General features: G+C 39.3%; 1 protein-coding gene across 3 annotated transcripts in view; it reads left to right on the top strand.

Moving 5' to 3' along the window:
* TMTC2 (transmembrane O-mannosyltransferase targeting cadherins 2) overlaps nt 1–21041 on the top strand; it is a 374536-nt gene that overhangs the window by 144603 nt on the left and 208892 nt on the right. For 2 of the 3 annotated variants that reach the window (XM_087814516.1, XM_016199427.2), the window contains exon 2: nt 2570–3140. The exons of the other annotated variant lie outside the window; for it this stretch is intronic. In XM_087814516.1, the coding sequence (XP_087670642.1) occupies nt 2570–3140 (571 nt within the window). The remainder of the gene's footprint in view (nt 1–2569; nt 3141–21041) is intronic. 3 annotated transcript variants of the gene reach the window in all.

The following is a 21041-nucleotide window of genomic DNA, read 5'->3' as shown; positions in this document are numbered from 1 at the left end:
TCCCGCAGGAAGGAGGTAGTGGTGGAGGGGAAGAATGCTAAGCTCTTTTACCTTTTAAGGGCACTTTCTGGAAGTAGTACATAGAACTCTGCTTATGTTCCACTGGCCAAAAATTAGTCACCTGACCATCTTTAGTAGCAAGGGAAGATAGGAAATGAAATCTTTTTTCTAGGTGACCATATGCCCAGTTAAAAACAGAAGGTCGGTGAGTATGGAAAAAGGCTAGAACTAGACATTGGAAAACAACTATCCCTGCCACATTATTTTTGAAGACATCATTTTAACAGACCTTTGCCTTTTTATTGAGCATCTAGAAAAGTCAACTAGTTCTCATAAGTAGATATAAAAGGAATAGTATGGTGTTTGAGACAGAGTAGATAATTATCAACTACTGATCAGTCTGTTTTAATTCTAACTGCTAAATGCACCCAGTTTCAGAGGGTATGGGTCAAGCAGACTTTAATAAGGGACTTTTTGTAAATTGTATCCCAGTCTTTGTAGAACAATAACAACAGCAGCTAACAGGACTGAGATGTCATTTGTACTAGGTCTTCAGAACATTCATGTGTCTGCAAAGCAGTGTTCTCTTCATAGAAAATGAACAATTACAAATGTTTGTTACATGATTTCAAAGTAAAACTATTATCATTAGAGAAGCTGAAGCTCAGAGAGGTTAATTGGGAAGCCATTGAGAGAAGCAGTTGAAAACCAGCAATGCCCAGTCATTGATCCCAAATGGAATACTATTTCTGTTGGCTCTGTCACCGAGGGTGGGTTTTTAATCTGTTTGAATCTCTGTTCTATGTTATTTTTGAAGATACTCATTAAATTACAGAGCTGGGACTCAGGAATGTTTCTCTTCAATCCAGGGCTTTTGCAACCTGATTTTTGGTAAAATTCATTGGAAATTTCTTTAATCATGGCTGCCTCACAATGAAAGGCAGAACTGGCAGAGGGGCTAGAGGTAAAGATCATCAGGGTGGCCACCAACCATATATTTTTTAGCTATGCAAATTCCTGCACCCCTTAAAAGACCCTGACATCAGACTGGGCAAGAGATTTCTACTTAAGGGTCTCATTCCTGCTTTCTTCTGACTCATGTGCCTCTTTTGTGTTCTGTAAATACTGAGATAGATGCACTAGAAATACAAAAGACTCAAGATGCCACCCTGTTCTCTGACAGGTATAATGCCAGAGAGCAAGAATCCTCTAAACTGAGTCATTTATGTGCTACCCTTCAACAATTGTAGCTTACCCACATATACCAGAACTATTGATTCCTTAATATTTGTCTTTACATGGACTTTTAAATTTTTAACAGCTTCATTCTGAGCAAATATCTATGAAATCCAGCTTTGATGTGTTAATTAAATTTTGTTTCAAATGTACGCTAAAACCAATATAGCCATTAAAATTTTACACGGTTTATTGGTGTGTTTTCTCACATACTCCCAGTGGTATGTGGATCATATTTTGAGAAGCCCATCATAGTGGAAAGAGCAGGGGTCATGAAACTTGACCCTGCTATTTCTGCTTTGTGTGAATTTGGACTCGTTATTAATTTAACTTTCTCAATCATAATTTGCTCATTTGAGAAATGTAGGTAATAATATCTACTTCATCAGTTATTCTAAGAATTAACCAAGAAGATATAGCCAAGGCGACAAGCAGGGTGCTTGGCAGATAGCAGGTGCTCAGCAAATGCTAGATCATTTGTCCTTGAATCCTCAAAAGCAGGAGACAAGGAAGCTACTAATCCTCTAAAGCAGGAGACAGTGAAGTGCATCATTGTGGCACCTGGTATAGGTGACACTAAGTCCTGTGAGAGCTCAGAAGGGGTAATGGCTGAAGTTTCCTGTAGTGTAGGAAGAAGGGAAATATCTGGATAGATGGAGAGCCATTCCTACTCATCTCTCCAGCTCCATAGGTCCTTGATTCTCAAAGTGTGGTCCACGGACTAGTGGAGTTAGCTTTACTTGGGGATTTGTTAGAAATGTGGAACCTGCCTGTTAGCAAGATTCCCAGATGAGGTGTACGTTTAAAACTTACTACTCTGGGCACAGATACTCTATTTAAAATTTATTTCTAGTCGGGGGCTAGTTCTTGCTCTAAGTCTACCCCCTGCACCAGTCTTACCTGTGCTATGCTTTTAAAAAATGCATATTCTCAGGCCTCACATCAGTGGGCCTAGAATCTACCTTTTTTAATCAGTATACCATGTGATTTTTAGGACAGTTGTTTAGCAACATCTAGCATTAAGGCTTAAACAAATGATAGAACCTCTGCATTTATTCTTCCAACAAACTTGCATTCAAACAAGGAAGGAAGGTGTTGAGGAAAAGAAATACAATCCTAATTGTGGTGTTAGTAAACATGAAGGAGAGGATCTCAGTTCCGACTCTCTATAGAACTCATTTGCATTAATCATGCATCCCTGGAATCCCAGCGTAAAGTCTCATGACAACAGAGCTAGGGAGGAAGGCAATATCTTAGCAGTGTCACGTATCTTCTTGTCTGTTTTCGTTCTGTATTTTTCATTTGATTTTCTTTTTAACATTTTGTTTTTTAGCCGCGCTATCAAGACTAATCAGGACCTTCTCCCAGAAACGCCATGGACGCACATTTTCTACAATGATTTTTGGGGGACTCTTCTAACCCACAGTGGCAGCCACAAGTCCTACCGGCCGCTCTGCACGCTCTCTTTTCGCCTGAACCATGCCATCGGAGGGCTGAATCCCTGGAGCTACCACCTCGTCAATATCCTACTGCACGCGGCAGTCACTGGGCTCTTCACGAGCTTTTCTAAGATACTCCTTGGGGACGGATACTGGACCTTCATGGCGGGCTTGATGTTCGCCTCTCACCCCATCCACACGGAGGCGGTGGCAGGAATCGTGGGGCGGGCCGATCTCGGGGCCAGTCTCTTCTTTCTCCTCTCCTTGCTCTGCTACATTAAACACTGTTCCACAAGGGGCTACTCAGCCAGGACGTGGGGCTGGTTCCTGGGGACAGGACTGTGTGCAGGATGCAGCATGTTGTGGAAGGAACAAGGAGTGACTGTTCTCGCAGTCTCAGCCGTTTATGATGTCTTCGTCTTTCACAGGCTGAAAATGAAACAGATCCTACCGACCATTTACAAAGTAAGTGATTGTTGGTACTCAAGCATTGGATTTCTGAGTAATCTCCTTGCTTGGCCCTTTTTTACCATTTAAAAGGCAAATTTGTTCCTCTTCAAAGAGAATTTAATATAAGTTACGTTTTGATCTTCAGTAAGTGGAAGTGTCCTTTCTAACCTTTCCCTACTAACCTGGGTTTCAGTCACTGATTGTTTTATTTCTCCGGTTTCTTTACATATTTTCGTGATTTCAAAAGGGGTTTTGAAGGATAGTTTTGCCTTGTAAGGATTATGCATCTTTATAATTCATTTATTTTTATTCATTCCTTATTTCTGCTCCAATTCTCTGTAATCCTGTACATTGCCTATACATAATGTATATTTGTAAAAATATCACAGCTGATAATAGAGCTAGATGCTAGACTATAGTTGGGAAATCCTTTGCCATTTGTTAATATTACTTTCCCGAAGCTGACTATGGAAAAGAACCCTTCTCTGCAGTGACTAGGAACTCAAATTCTTAAAGAATGAATCATATTTACCTTTTCCTTTTTGTAGTCTCTAAGAATAGAAGAGTCAAAACAGAAAGTTCGTATTGTAAGTTTTGCCCGGAGGCCAATTAAGACCTTTTCTACAGGGCTTAATATTTGTTCTTCTGAATTCCCTTAGTGGTTTCAAATGCCATGTTGTTGGAAGGTCAAAGAATTACTTTAGGACCCCATACACTTAAAGTGAACTGAACAGTTTTCTGCTGGAGTGTTCATGGGAGGCATTGGGTGGACTAGGGCATCTTGAGAAACTGCCTTCTTTCCATTGCCCCCTCCCTCCCTCCCTCCCTCTCTCTAAACTCCCTTGCTTTGATTCAAGTACATAGACTCAACTTGGTCAAGGTTTGCAAATCTCGGCCATGTTTTAGGCCAGCTCCCCCTTCCTTTTAGACACTTAAGCAAGGAATTGCAGTTTTGGATATTTGCCTTGAGAAAACGGTCAAGTTTTCTAAGAAGTTTTGACTAACTTTCACCCCTCCCTCAATTCCCTACTTTACTTTAAAATAGAATTGGGAAGAAATTAAAATAAATTAAAAAATCGAAGGAAACATTTACAGTATTTTTTTTAATCCCCACCTGAAGATATTTTTTTAGAGAGAGTGGAGGGGAAGGAGAAGGGAGGGAGTGGGGAGAGAGAGAGAGAGAAACATCATATGACTGAAACACATTCATTGGTTGCCTCCTGGGGAGAGACCTAGCTGGGAGCGGAGGAACTGTGCCCTTGATTCGGAATCGAACCCGTGGTGACCCTCCGGGCCGCTGGCCATCTTTCTAACTACTGAGCCAAACCGGCTACAGCTGACTGTATTTTTTTCAAAAAAATGACTATACATTTTACTTAGTAGGCAGAGCAATTACTGCTATGCTTCTCTGCAGGGAAGCTTAACCTTTTCAGTTAGAAATCAAGTATCAAGTGCTTAATGAAGTTCTTTTGTGATTTCAATTAAATGCTGAAACTTTAAAAGAAAACCAAACAACATCTGGTTTGAGAGTCAAGCTCTTAATTTCAAATCAGTTTTAATTGTTTTTTATGGAGAATAGGGAGAATAATCTTTTTCTTTTAACACCATGTCATTAACACTAGCAGGCTTTCTTGTTTTACTCGACATACAAATAGGATAAATGTAAATCATGGTTCTTATCCTATGGAGGTTGGGACTGTTAAAAAAAAGTTCATAATGGAGTCACCTGTGCTAAGGCCACCTCAGCAAATTCAGACTTAATTGCCATTTTCCGCCTCTCCCAAGAATGTGAATTTAAGTCAATCTGGAATTACCTGGTTAACACTACAGAGGTAATCTGCCGCGTAAACCCTTTCTTCCCCCAAAGAGGGATGAGGTAATCCCACTGTTTTCTAATCCCTTCCACCTTCTGCCTATATCAGCCTTCCATTTTATACAGGCTTTTGGAGCTCTAGATGGGATGCTGCCTGATTCATGAATCATTCAATAATGCCAATTTGATCTTCAAATTTACTCAGAATTTTGTTTTTTAACAAGACCTATTTGAAGATGCAGACTCTGAGTATTTCAAGACCTTGCCTTGAAACCTCCTAAATTATAAAGAATTTCCATTTTACCATTGTTGCCAGACTATAAAGGGATCCATTTGCCTGTGCACATCAAAGCTCAATAAAACCAAACAGGAGTTTACAGCAAGGAAACTAAGGGTTTATTTTTAGGAAGTGGCCCGTGCCCAGAGACACAGGTGAGCAAAATGCTCAAAGATCTGGCTTCCCGAAGGCTACCAGGGAATGGGGTCTATAGGGGAAGATATCATTAATCATTGTGACTAAGGGAGTTAGGGTCATGGTTAGGGTCATGGTCAAGGTTGTGGTCTCTGTTGATTGGTTGTTGCTAGCGTAGGAGGTCATTGATCAATACTCTTGGTCTTTATGTCAGCCGTGGCATCTCATAGTCTGGTTTCCCCCACTTTTCTGTGACTGAAGCTGAAACATAACTGAGGCCTAGATGTTATCTTTCAATCTTTAATTCTCTGTCATTTAAATCACACACTTCCATGTCTTTAAGTTTATATTCTGGAGATTTTAAATTTTCTTATCTGCCTCACTACCTTGGTTATTCATGGTAGTCAATGGATTCCTTTTCTATCTAGGCATCTATCTATGAGTGGCATTTCCCTAGTAGATTGATACAAAGAAGTCCTATTATTTTCCAGTAAGTGGTGCTGAATTACAAGTTTTTTTTTAGCTCTTTTGCTCTTCTCTGGCTTTTCAGATCTCCAGGTTATTGGAAAATGGGAAGTAGGTACCTCCCCTGTGATCTGGTGGCCCCGATCCCAGGGAACCAACCCTGTCAGGCAGCATGGTGGCATTGGGGCTCCAAATTCCTGAAACCTCAGTGCTCTCCCCTGCATCCAGATGCTGCTGTCAGTGTAGCCATGATGTGTGGGGGTGGGGCGGACTGGGGTAACCCAGGGCCTTTTAAGATACTTTGCTCTCCAGTAATGGTGACCTCGGACCTCCTTGGAGTCCCCCCCCCACCCCCCTCCCGATCCTGTAACCTTTCACAGAGTGGGCCTTTTGCTCAGGGAAAAAGTGGTTCTGTAGTACCAGTTTTTGGGTTTGCAGATATTGTGCTCTGCAACCAAGGGCGAAGGAGGCGAGCTCTAGAGGTTAAGGGGCAGCCAGGCTCTGTGGCTTTGTTTCTCACCTGCGGCTGCAACGATCTCTGAGCTGTTTCCTTTCCCGGGTAACTGGGCTCAGTTGCAGCTTGTACTGACTGCCCAGTCCTGCAGGAATGTCCCCCAATCTGTTTGCTCTTCCTGACTGAAGGTATTGCCAGTCTGATTCCTTCCCTTTCTGGGCTAAGCCCTGCTGTGAGCTCCTTGCTGTAGGGCTGTGTTCATGGTGCAGTGTTTGTCCTTCTTTGCCTCCCCGGTTCACTCTCGCTTGCCTACCTTTAGATTTTCAATGCATGGATCTCTCATGCGTTAAGCAGGGAATCCTTTGTTGAATTACAGCTGTTCAAATTGTTGAAACTTCAAGGGGAGAGACCAAGGGGATCTCACACACCACCATTCCTCTGACATCACTGTCTAGTTGTGTTTAAACATATAGTGGTTTGAAAGTATATGAATTAGAGATCTTCTAAAGCTGAAGCATGCATATTTAAGCAAAAACTTTCATTTAGAATCTCATGACTGTAAGCTTGTAAACAATGGCATAGATTACATATGGAAGTTATAGAAAATTCCATATTCTATCTTAAAATATATAGATTTTAAATGCCTGGGTGAGTTGGCAGAGACTGAAGGAAGTGGATTAAAAGACTTTAGAAGGTTCTCTTAACCCTTAAAAGAATAATCATCTTAAATATCTTACCAATTAACTCTGCATCATATTTAGCATGGTTTGCCAGATGAAATAAACTTTTCTGCCCCATAAAAATATAACACATATATAAATAGAAAACTCTAGCACACAAATGTTTAACTCTATTATGCAAATTAGAGAACCAGTCAAGTAGTCTAAATCTAAAAATGGAGGTCTTCTGAAAGCTGGAGTTTATTAGGACCAGAGGGGCAAGGCTCCCCAGTTTTTCAGTTTTGTCGGTGGTATGTTTCTCATGCAGCCACGCTCAGCACCGTTCTTCACAGTGTTGGTGGTTTTGGTTCTGTTCCTCTTATCAGATCCTGGCCCCCAAACTCTAATGTCTGCCAGGGCCAGGAGGAAGGGACTATGGCGAGTTAGGTTCTGCCCTACAGCTAGTACTCTACTCCATCCCATTACTGCAGTAAAAAAATACAGGTTTGCTTTAGTAGACTTTTAAGATTTTTCTGAGAAGATAGACATCTGGATTTTTCTATGACGCCTCCTGTTTTTTAATATTGATTATTGGGCCAGACAAAAATCCTTGGGATGGCTGAATTTGACCTGAGTTCTTGGCTGCCAGTGTTTACTTCTAAGGCCCATGCAAATGATGCACATGTCCATATTATGTATAAGGTTTTTTTGTTTTTGTTTTTTTTTTAATTTTTAATTTGATTTGAGAGAGATAGAGAGAGAAACATTTATTTATTGCTCCACTTATTTATGCATTCATTGGTTGATTCTTGTATGTGCCCGGACCAGGAATCGAACCAGCAACCTTGACATATCGGGATGACGCTCTAACCAACTGAGCTACCTGGCCAGGGCTATATATAAAGTTTTTGCAGTTCTGCAAAGCTGGTATTAAAGTTATATTTTTCTTTGATGAAATATTTGAAAAATAGTAAGTACCTGGCATATTGTAGATATTTTACTTAGTATTTAATAAACACTTTCAGTGTTTATATCTGCCAGGTACTGTTCTCAATATGCTAAAAAGGTAACATTTAACTTAAATGCTTATTAAAAGAGTCATATGATTTATGAAATTATATGGTTGAATATAATATGAAATAATATAGTTGTCAATAGGAAGATTTGTAAAAACAACACTAAATATAAAATCTTCAGAAACGTGTATGAACAAAATTAGTGTTCATAAATTTATAAACAAAATTTAAAAATATTCCTAGTTCTTAGCTTCGGGATATTCCTATATTATCCTTAGAACATAGCACATCATCTGGCACATAGTAGGTACTAGTACGTTATTGAATGTACACTCGTTTAAGATTTTATCTTTTAAACATATGTGCTTGATATGTTCAAGTGAAATCCTGTACTCTCCTCTTTACACCATGAGGATGTCATTTCTGGTTAGTGAGGTCTGGAAGGTGGGATTGGCAGAAATGCATGTCAGAAAAATGTTGAACAATAAGTTTTCTTCAAGTCTCACCAAATGATTGTTTTTGCCTCCTTTTGATGATTTTCACTTATTTAGTTTTATGTGGTCAAAAAGTGAGGGCAGGGCTAGGGGCGACCCTTGAAATATACTTAAACTAGCTTTGCAAATAAATGTTAGACTTTTATCTGCCCACAAAATTTTTTACAAGTCTCCCATGACCCTAGGAGGTACATGGGTAATAAAATCAGTAAAAGCAACATTTTTCTTACTTACCCCAAATCAGTCATTGCTTGCCTAGTGGCCATTTTCTGTGCTTATTTAACATCTGTTAACTCTTTTAATGTGGAAACATCTTCCCCCCCCCTTATTAAACTCATAATCACTTATTCAGTTACAGGTGGAAAATAAAAAAAAATTAAAAATCAAAGGAAATCTGAAAGCCAGCGTAGCAGTTCTAATAACAGCCTAAGGTAATTAGGAAAAATGCAGCCCTTTTAGTTTGATCTTTTAACAGTTTCTCTAATTATGCTTTTTATTTTATATTTAATTTATTTTTTTCTTTTTTATTGAATTTATTGAAGTGACAATGGTTAATAAAATCATGTTTCAGGTGTACAATTCTATAACACATCATCTGCATATTGTATTGCGTGTTCACCATCCCTAGTCAAGTCTCGTTCCATCACCATTTATCCCCCCATACCCTCTTCTACCTCCCCGCAGCCCCCTTTCCCTCTGGCAATCACCATCCAGTTGTCTCTATCTCCAAGGTTTTTTTCTTAATTGCTTCACTTTTTTCACCTACTCCCCCAACCCTCTCCTCTCTGACAGCTATCAGTCTGTTATTTGTATCTATGAGTCTCTGTTTCTATTTTGTTAGTTTATTTTGTTCATTATAAATATGCTTTTTAAATTTTAACACTAAGCATAATGTGAATGATGGAGGTAGCTTACGGTGAATGAAGTTTATCTTGAGTTTCTCACGTCATGATGCAGCGATCAGACCCCAAACTAACCAACAACCCCATATTTCCAAACAGTTTACAGGGTTTATTTTGAGAATGGTTTCTGAGGGTGGGAGTTAATGTTCTGTTTAAGGTTTTTGGTTTGTCACTATTTGAGTGAGCACTGAAGAGATTAAACATGGTATTCTGTACAGCTGACCATTTTGTGTGACTCCCAGTTTATAAAACAGCCTGAAAAGCCAGTTACATAGCCTGCAGGTATTTGCACATTGAATCCACATGTGCCTTTTTGTTTGATTACCTGCTGGGGATGGCATTGGCAGAATCTGTTATCATTTAAGGCTTTGTCCCTTTTCTAGAGTAGGTTATGGTTTTACTCAAGATGTGACCCTCATGTCTATTATACTGAATGAAATACGATATATTTACTGTTTCTGATTTTTTTCAATCAACATCTGTGCTACACTTGAAGTAGTGTTCCTACTTTCTTCTGATTTTCTTTCCCTTTATTTGCCTAACACTTGACTTTATGAGGATCCAGTTACAGCAAGATACTCTGATTCTGATCACAGTAGTTCCTAGCAATATTGAAACTGGGGCTATTTGTCATGCACTTACAAATGAATTTGGATTTCCTCCCAGTAAATTAGTTGTAACATTTAATATTCATGACCTGTAGTCCTTTAAAACTTTGAGCCGCTGCCAACACTGCTAACCAGATAATACCACAAATAAAGTCGAGGTTCAAAAATACTTTACAATGGAAAAAGTCAAAGATTAATGAGGTATTTTATTCCTGCAGGTTGGCTTCTTTGCTCAGCTGATTTAAGATGATTCTGTATCCAAGTCTAGTAATTTAAATTTGGGTAGCCTTGCAAGCTTTGGTAATGCTTGCATTAGAGTTGTTAGTACTTGGAAGAGTGATCTATTCACAAATTATCGTTTTTTAAAATTTCATTTTTGTGCAAGGCACTGTATTAGGCAGTGTGGGGATTCAAAGCTGAATTGACAAAATTATGCACTTAAAGACATTTTAAAGTAGTAGGAAGTTGAGAGAAGAGTGCATGCACATATGGAACTGAAATTCAAGCTGGAAAGTAGTGAGGGCTGTTAGTGAGGCATTGGGAGTGCCAGGGCAGTTTAGAGGGAGGGGAGGTTACTTTCAGCCCAGGGGATCAGGAAAGCAACTTCTGGAGCAGAGACATTTATGCAGGGTCCCAAAGGATAGTTGGAATATAAGCATCTATACTTGAAGAGGGGAGGAAAAGTGGAGGATAGAGCATGTGCATTGCACAGAGGGGAACTCATAGGAGGTTACTGGAGACCACTGAGCAGTTATTTTGGCAGACACAGAGAGTGCATGAATTTATAGAGGTACATTGAGATAGCTAGTGTGTGTAACAGTGTAACAGGGGCCTTTTAAGATATATTGTGGCCCCAATAATGTTGGGAGACAGTGCGTGGATTTTAAAATGCACTTGCACTTCAACTGGTCCATTGGAGAAGCCTGCGTATGTGCAGGCTAGCACCTTCTTGCCACTTGGGGGGGACTTTTTCTCTGTCTTTCTCCTAAACCTGAGGGAGGGTTCCTTTGGTGATGAGGTTAAGAATCAGACTCAGGAGTGGAAGTTATATTTCATGCCGTGAGGGTCTGTCCTATCAATGTTTATCTTGTTCTTTAGCATTAAAACAAACATATTATTTTTCTGAACACTAGTATGATTTTATTTTTCCTCTATAATATCTGGCATGTTATTATACACTCCTAATGAGAAAAACAGGGAGTCCTTAAGGACTATCCCTGTGTCTGCGCTTCCAGCCTTGCTGAGCAGTGTTCCAGTATTACCGTGAATGGCCAAAGTACAAAATCCCTCTTTGTTTTGCACTTTCTTACAGGAAGACAACAATTATTAAAAATGGCCCTTTTTACAGTACAGAATCAAATACTCTATCAGCACTGAATTTCAACCAGTTAACTCAGTCTCCCATCAGTGAAAATGACACACAAATTGTGATGAATAAATAATGAGTCTCATTGAAATCATCTATGCTGTTCTCGTAACAGTCTGGGGTGTGCATTACATCACTCGGCTCAATTTTCGATAACCTGCCTCAGAGGAATCAAACTAACAGATGAGGATCTCATGATGATCAGGTTACTCATTTTCAACTGGTACTGTCCATTTCACAGAGATCAATGTGATGCCCACAAATTTGAAATCCATTGTCATTGCCTGGAAGTCAGATTCCTGTCTTAAATGCCTGGAACAATAAAAATGCTAAATTAGTGTTGATTTCTCAAATGAAATTTAAGCTATAGAAAGCCAGATTCTGTGAGTGCATTAGGGATTCCTTCAAAGACAAGAATGGGGAAAGATAAAACAATATTAAATTCATTGATAGTTAAAATACGTATGAAATGTGATGCAATGATAAAGTTGCATGGCGTACTGTTTTATTTTTTTTTGAACATCAGGTTTCATACCTGTCGATCACAGTATTTCTCTCTTCAAAAAGGTTAATAAGAAATCAAAAGAGAAGGACAGTCCTAATGCCAAAGTCTGAGATGATTTGGCACTAGGAAGGTCGACGTGCCCTTGCTCTCTCGGTTTGTCTTTGCAACTCTGCAGCACCCAGATGGCTTCTGTATGCTCTGCTGGTCTGATTATAACTCTTGCATCAAGTGAAATAGCATGAACTCAGAATTTAATATACGTTTCTTCAGTAATTATGGCCTTGATTAGTGAAGGCAGTGTTTCCATTCCAAAGGACACTTTTTCCCCCCACATGTTTATTCATTTAATTTCAGGAAGTCAAATAAAACGCAAAGATTGTAATATTTCTCTTTGCTATGATAGGGGAATCTGTAATGCCTGCATTTTGGTATATGATTGTCATTTTGTTTGTAATGTAAGATTCAAAGAAAAAAGCTGGGACGACATGACAAAAATGAAGGACATTTAAACACAAATAATTGACTTCATTTTTAGTAAGTGAAAAAATGGAAAATATATCTGGAATTTCCATTAAAATAGTGCTATGCATAGCTACATATCAGGTATATTTAATAGAGTCCTTCATTATATGCAATATCACTTGTGTTTAAAAATAATGAAATTTTGCCCTGGCTGGTGTTGCTCAGTTGGTTGAGCATCTTCTCATGTACGGAGAAGTTGGCAGTTTGATTCCTGGTCTGTGCACATGCCTGGGTTTTGGGCTTGATCCCCAGTAGAGGGTGTGCAGGAGGCAGACAATCCATGTTTCTCTCTCTTTCTCTCTCTCTCTCTCCCAACTGTCCCTTCCTCTCTCTAAAATTTAAAAATAATGAAATTTTGTGTATTTAAAAACTGAAAAAGAGAAAACCATAATATTTTAATTTTATGAATTTTGAGTTGTTATACCTGCTAACATTATCTTAGTTTTTAACGTATAGACAGAGTCCCTTCTGCCTATAAAAGGTGTGTGTGCGCATGTATGTGTGTTCCATGTTCCATCAGAACAGACTGCATGAATACAAGCTTATATAACTTATTCAGATGCTACAGAGGTTATATCCTTGAATGATATGAGTGTATTTTTCATAACTTTTATGAATTGGAAAACTCCAAATTATTCAAATTACATAGGATTTTTATTTATCCTAATTTGAAGATTCAGGCAAAATTTTGCCAGTTTATGTGTTCTGTTCAGTGTAGTTTCCTCTTAAGATCTCGTGACTTAGTGAGATAAAAGGTTAAATATATCTAATACTGTAAAAACAACTGCTGTTTATTTTAAATAACCATGTGGTGTTTGGCTAATTTCCTCATGCATAGTTGCAAGTAAGGCTCTGGTGGAAAGGCCATAGGACTGCCTCCTGCAGAATTAGATTTAAATCAAGACTATATCATTTTCTAGGTGTGTGATCTTAGGCAAATCCCCAAACATGTGGAGCATCAGTTACATGGTTTGTAAAATGGGAATGTAATGCTTCCCTTGTAGGGTTGTTGTTAGATACGAATATAGTATATGTACACTTTTTAGCCAGATTCCTTTCCTGTATTGGATGGCACCATGGTCATCCTCATTCTCCTGCGTTTCCACAGCATTCCATCCAGTACTAGTGAGCTTTTTGTTTGCCAGTGTGCAGAGGAGTCAGTCGGCATGGCTGTGGCTTTCCTCATGGGATGCAGGGTGAAGTGTCAATCAACAAAAAATGGAGTCTTTGTTACACAGTGGTTCGCCAATGCTGATAATTTAAAGAATGTCAAAGAAAAATCATTTTCAAGAATAATTCTTACAAACACACGGTTTGATCATTTATCTGTTGTTTAACTGATTGAAAACAATTTTGTGTATATTTTTCTTCATTTGCCAATATCTTGCCATCGTCTCAGACTTTTACAGCCTGATTTTTCCCCCTCTGGGCTCAGGATGGTGCTGTTGCTTATATATCTGAAAGTGGAGGGGAGACTTGCTTCCCTGTTCTCCCCCCCTTCCCCACCCTGTTTCCTATATATTTCCTTTTAGCCAGGTTTATAGTGAGGAAGATTAGTTCAGTAGCTGCAATAACTTGCAGCATTCAAGTCTCATTTTTTGGAGAAAGAAGCACTGTTATCACCTGAAGGTGAATGTTAATCTCTTCCCTCCTCCTGTTCTTCCCCTCCCTGGCAAGCAATGCCTTTGCAGCTGACTCCAGAATCTCTGTTATAACAAACCTCTTCACAGAAACCATGAAGCTGGTTTTTATTGTTGTGGTTCAGTGGTTTAGTTTATTTCCCCACCTCCTAGGGTGAGAATAGAAGGCCAAAACATCATGTTTTTAAAGCAGTACTATTTTCTGGCTACCGGGAATTTTATAAAATATTTTGGATACTTTAATCACGTTGACCATATTGTTTTTTACAGAAAGTTAAATCTTAAACTTTGGCTTGCTGAGACAACCATAGGTAAAATTGGTTTTGTTTTCAGAAAACCCAGTATTTAAAATTTTGATTTATTTGACAGATGATACGTGGGGTGGGTGGGGGAGGGTGATTGTTACAGATTTTGTGATACATCATGAGTTTCCTTGGAATATTCCAGATGTTGTTGAGCATTAGCCTGTCATGGGGAAAGTAGTTTAAACCAGAGATTGTAGCACAGAACTGGAAGCTACTGAATAGGAATCTTTTGGCCTGCTTACTTTTAATTTGTGTATTTATTTTTCTTTATTTTTATTGTTGACACTATTTCAGATGCCCCCATTCCCCCCCACCCCCCTTTACCCGCCTCCACCCAGCCCCTGCCCCTCCTTCCCTCTTTGAGGCATTGAGAGTGAGCTGGTAGAGAGGTAGCAGATCTCTCCCTGTGATTTTAATGGATAGCTAGGTTTGAGACCCACTGATGAACACTGAGAATCAGATGCTCTCATATGATATTATCAAACATAAAATGTTCATAAAAAGGAACTTTTATAGCTGGAGGATATTAGAAACTATCTACGTGCTACCTCCTCTATTTGAACAGAACTGGAGGCCCACAGAAATTAGGCACTGGATTAGCTGAGAGCAGGTTCTCCACCTCCAGGTCTAATGATTTTATCACTGTACACATTGCTTCCCTTCTTTAATTTATAAAAAAGTTTTGTTACTGTGGAAATAATTTTTACCTGCCAGTTAAGACTGGGAGCTAGTAATTGACCTGCATGTACCCATCCCTCAAGTTCATCATTCATTAAGATTCTGACCTTATTTCTAGTTTCTCTATCGCAACGTTAATAATTCCAGGGTATCTTTGAAATGGAATTGTTGGTTTTGTTTTGTTGTTGTTTCCTTTCTTTCAGGCTCTTCCTTGTCTACCCTTCCTCCCCACAACTAGTTTCAATTACAGGCTTAAGTATTTGCCTTTTGTCATCCTAGGACTCCAGAGTGATTTAAGCTCACATTCAGATGGAATATTTACTTTTGTTGCTGCCAGAAGCTTAACACAGAAAGACTGAAATCACTGTATTTTTCTTCCTAGTTTGGTTACTTTCCTTTACTGACAGTGTGTAACTGTTTGAAATTGGTTACCCTGAATAGAGGGGCCTTCTCTTTCATGCTGCTGAGCCTGAGGTTGGTCTAAAAGTGGAAAAGTGGAGATGGGACTAAAAGTGGGTAATAAATAGTGGAGCAGCTCCACTTCGCCATTTCTTTCTCACTTGTCTAGGCCCCAAACTCGGGGGCAAGGGAAATTTTAGGCATTAGCAGTAGACACATCAGCTGGGTGTATGGTATCTCACCCTGTTGTTACTTTCTGGGGTTACTGGCTGGAACCTCGATTCTTCTCATTGGCATAGAAAATGATTTAAAGCTAATGAAAATGAAAGTAAAGCAAAGTGGGATTTATTGAAAATACACTCCAAGTGAGGAGGGGACCAGTCAAGAGACAATGGACCCAAACTTCCTGGGTTATTTGGTTTAAATGAGGGATTTTCTGGGTGGAGACTTCCATTTTCATCCAGGGATAGTTGACAGAAAAGGGTTATATAACTATATTTCTTCTGTGCATGTCCTTACCCATAATCCATACAGAAAAACCCATGGGGGGCTGTGGGGTGTGTGTGTGTGTGTGAAAACCTCCATGTAAATTTTATTATAATTAGTCCTGGGCTCTAGTAATGCCGCATTGAGGTCATGTTGTTTTCCTCTGAGCCTGCACCATGAACCCCCTAGTTCTGAACCTCCAGGCTGCGGTCTGCTTCAGGAATTGCTGAGTGCAGGGCCATCCTTGAGAGGCTGTCTGAAGGCAATGTTGGTAGGGCCCATGTCAGGACCCCAGGGCAGGCCCCACCCCAGCCACTCACATCTAATTTCTTACCTAACACTGTTACTCTTAACTCCAGGAATGTGTGTGTGTGGGGAGCTGTTAAAAATGCCACTGATACTGTTGTAATTAGCTAGTTATTAATAACAGGAAAGGGGCAAAGGGAAGGCCAGAAATCATAGGCATGTCATTTGGTCAGCTTTGCCAGAAAGCTGCAGTTTACACTCCCCAGAGAGTTACTGGTCTATTCCCTGCAGATCAGCAGATCCCTGGGGGAAGGGACTGGACAGGGAGGAGAATAGATGCGTGCCCAATAAAGTTGGGATGACGTTGGAAAAGTACTTGTGTGTCAGTCACACGTGGGAGCAGGTCATTGGCCAGAATGGTTGTGGCCACTGCAAGGGCACAAAATTTGGGATATTTAATCCCCTAATCAAAGGAGTGTGCTCTCTTGTGCTCTCTAGGTTCCTCTTGTGCTCTCAGGACCCTTGGGACTCTTACTGCTCAGGGCGTGCTCTCCTGTATTTGCCCACATGGCCCATGGCCACGTGGACCCCCACACACGAGGGACGAATGAACTGCTGCTAGCCTGGTGCTGAACTGGACTCGGTTCCAGCATGCAAAGAAAACTCTGGACACTGGCTTTGCTTTTAGCTTTACTGAAATCTCAGCTATACTTCTTCTATGACTGGAATGGGACTTTGGAAACCCAGGGGTGTAATTCCATTCAAATAGAAATCATTCATCCTCCCATGCGAGTCTCAGAAAATTCTTTTTCTCGAGATATCTCAAGAACTTCACCTCCAGCACCCAGTGGGAAAGGGGACACCCCACTTCATCTGATAACAGCACCACTTAGTGTCTTAAAAATGTTTAAAGTTGTTGTGTGTTTTTGTTTTACCACAACATGACTACTTTCTCACTGTTGGGTGAATATTCGAATCCTAATGTCAAAAGTGAGGAGGACTCCAAAAATGAATGTATTTCAGAGGTAAAATAGCAAGAAAGGAGAAAAATGTAGAGGTGCCAATTGAAAAATGGGCTGGCTGAGTGAGACATGGGCTGAACTGAAGTTGTCAAAGCAGCAGCCTAAAGTTTCTGGTGCTTGGACAGGATAATTTGTACTTTTGATTCTCTCGCACTCTGCAGTATAATCATCTCCAAGGCTTTGCTGACTTCCTTATTGTTCAAAGAGGAAGAGAAAGGACCCATTTGAATTCATTAGCCTCTCTGCATACACACAGAGCTGATGGTAATAATGATAACAATCACCGTTTATCAGGGCTTACTGTGTATTAGCACAAGTGTCGTCTGTGCATTATTTTGTTCCATTCTGTGAGAATAGTTGTTATTAACCTCAGGTACAGATATGGAAATTGAAACTTATGGAAGTAAAATAATGTGCCCAAAGATTCACAGATAGTACATAGTAGAAAAGGGATCTCATTCTAAATGTCTGACTCCAGAGCTCATGTGGTCTTCCCATTATACTGTTTTTATACAAGTTCAGCTACACTGGAAGATCCAAATAGTGTTATGAAAGAAACAACCATATTCTCATATTACTTGGCCCTAAACCAATGATGTTTACCTGCAGTAGCTTTAAATACAAATAATCTGTATTCCCACATGCCACAGCAGTTTTATGGGTGCTAAAAATACAAGGATGGATAGTATATTTTCCCGGCCCTTAGGAAGTACAGGACATGTATTCAGTAATTATGTCACTCTGCACTAAGTGCAAAGAGAATTTCATATAACGTTCTGTAGAAGTACAAGTGTCCACCAGCTTAATTTAGCCCGGTTATGCAAGAGTCTGAGAGAGGGACAGAAAAGTAGTGGCATCTAAATAGCTCAGCTCACCCGGGATTTTTTGTTTTGTTTATTTTTTAAATTTTAAACCACTTTGTGCTTGTGCATTTCATTTAGTTTCAGATGAAACCAAGTGCCTGTCATGTGACAAGAAATTTACTTAAATGGCTTTTTAAAAAATATATGTCTTTAATGATTTCAGAGAGAGGAAGGGGAGAGGGAGAGAGAGATAGAAACATCAATGATGAGAGAGTCATTGATCACCAGCCTCCTGCATGCCCCCTGCTGGAGATCGAGCCAGAAACCTGGGCATGTGCCCTGACCAGGAATTGAACCTCAGTCTCCTGGATCATAGGTCAATGCTCAACTGCCGAGCCACTCTGGGCGGGCTTAGATGCTTTAAAAAAAAAAATGTTTTGATAATAGGTACTGTTTTGTAGGTATTGGACACTATTCTCGATATTGAGGATAAAGTAGTAAAAAACAACAACAAAACTTATGTTCTCTTGGAATATACACTTATTTTCTAATTTAACTTTCACAGTAATTATGTGGGATCATTATTTGCACCCTGTTTTACAACAGGTTGTGTGAACTTCCCGAAACCAATCAGCATGCAGTAAGACTGGATTTCAAAGGCAATGCTAATTCTAAATCCAGTGACTATTTCTAGTGCAGATCATTGCCTCACAGTTGAGTTCCTTCCCCTAAAAAGTGGCCTAATTTTTTAAAGTATTAGATGAGTAGTACTGATACGTGTGTGTAGTTGGTTTAGGAATCTCCTTGAGACTAAGGACTGGAAACCCTTTTTCTTTTGCATCCTCCTGTCCCAGAACAGACATTGAAATCTTGGCATTCCAGGTTTGCCCATCAGTGTCACATTGGCCTGCAAAGGCATACCATGCCCACCCATGACCTTGCCCTACACTGAGCAGACTTAAAAGAGATGCAATGTAGATGTATTCTTTGAGGCTGAACTGGGTTAGATCTTCTAAAGCTCCTTTTGACTTCTGTGTCCTCAGAAATGCATAGTGTTTCCCAAAAGTATGCAAAAAAGAGTTATCTGGAGTCAGTTCACATTGAAGCATTTACTGGGCCCTGAATTTCATATTGCTGCATCATCGCTAATCAAGCATATTAACTTACTTACGTGTCCTTGACAGGAGGTGCATTCCTAATGGCTTTCTAAGGCAAAGGATGAGTCTGTGCTACATAGGTTATAATTCAGATAAAAACTCTTTTTCCCCCTGCAAATTTCATTAAAAATATAAAATGACTTAGAACAGAGCAATGTTGTGATGCCGAGGAATGCCTGTGTGACTTAGTGTGTCCTACACTGCACAGGACATCAGGTCTTGTTTAATGTGGATTTTAAAGACTATTTTTGGAATCTGAGCTTTCCTCTGTTTATATCAAAAAGGGCTACAAAGTCACTGGTTTATATCTAAAACTCGAGGCCAGATGTGATTGTGACTTTTAAAATATTATTCAAAAGTAATACGGTGCATGAGCTCTGTATTAGGTAACACCCCTAACCATCATTTCGTAAGAAACTTTTAGTATTTTTGAAGGAAATATATGAATATTTACAGTAAGTAGAATAAATTAAGGTTATAAATGCCTCATGCCTATTTAGGCCAGGCTTTTGAGTTTATTTTTTAACAGTTTTATTGAGATATAATTCACATATAAAATTGACCCCTTTTAAGTGTATAGTTTATTGGTTTTGAGTGTATGTTCACTGAGATTTTGCAACTATCACTGTAATCATAATTCCATATTTTTAAGGGTAAAGGAGGTTACCAGTTTACTGTAGTTACCCGTTTAACAAGATCTGTAGAGAAAAGTTTTGACCTCCAACCATGTGGGTCAGCAAACCTGGTTCAGGTCTTACTGAGAACCTTGAATGTTTGCATGGGTGTTTTTCGTATGCTTGCCTGTCTTGTTTAGCGATTAACAAATTGGTAATGGAATTTGGGTAATCAGGGTATCGTTATGTTTCAATTGGAATACTTGGATCCTTATTTTGGTATTCAAAACTCTGATAAATTTTGGGCTCTTATATCAATGAGCTTTTCTGGAGTAAGAATCTGACATCAGTATTTGATTGCTTTCTTGGCTGTGTTTGGTACATGCAGCCCTTGATTCTTGAATGAGTAACAGTGGTTACAGTGTAAATAGGAATCTGGGTGCCTGTTACGCTTTCTCAACTATTTGCCTCTCATTGTTGTGTTACATGTCTTACAGATGCAGAAGTAATTAGTTGTTTTTAAATACATATAATTGACTTTTTAGCTTTGACCAGAGTTTTATCAAAGTGTAAAGGTGCTTGTAAAACTCTATGTTAAACGCAATTTCCATTCAATTACCTTTTGAAAAAAGGAAATATTTTTAGACATAGTAAACATTTAAAGAAGGGGCTGAATGTGAAGTATTTCTTTATCCCTTTAAAGAAATGGGTATCCTAAAATACGCCCCTACTTGCTTCCTAGAGGCAAATTCACTTCTAAGCAATTTTAAAAGAGCAATAACATAAAGTTAATTGTGGCAGAACGGTTCTATAAAAATTTAATATGCCATTAAGACATTTGCTGATTTACATCAGATTTATATAAAGGTTGTTTGAACCTACACCTTTGCTTGCAGCTGGTAGCCTTTTTCTAGTTTAATTACATAAAAGCTGCTAAAAATGTTTTTGAGAGAAATTGTGATTTCTGAGATAAAGGGAACATGCTGTGAAAAGTATGCCTTGTATGGCATAGTGACGTAAATTCTGAAGTTCTAATCAGGAGGCCTGGGTTCACATAGTTTCTGCCACTACCTAGTAATGTCATGGTGGACAAGTCATTTAACCTCTCCAGGGGTTATTTTCCTAATAGGGGAGTTTCTGCGGATGCTACAAGAACCAAATTATATCATTGTTTAAAAATATATATATTTTTTACTTTATTGTTGAGAGTATTACAGGTGTCCCATTTTCCCCCCCCAATTGACCCCCTCCATTTCGCTCCCACCCAGTCCCCAGGCCTTCACTCCATTATTAACTGTGTCCATGGGTTATGCAGATAGGCATATAACTTCTTTGGTCAATCTCTTCCCA

The sequence above is a fragment of the Miniopterus natalensis genome, chromosome 2 (genome assembly GCF_054644295.1).
Source record: "Miniopterus natalensis isolate mMinNat1 chromosome 2, mMinNat1.hap1, whole genome shotgun sequence".
NCBI classification, from domain to species: Eukaryota; Metazoa; Chordata; class Mammalia; order Chiroptera; family Miniopteridae; genus Miniopterus; species Miniopterus natalensis.
This window is presented reverse-complemented; position numbering and strand designations above follow the sequence as displayed.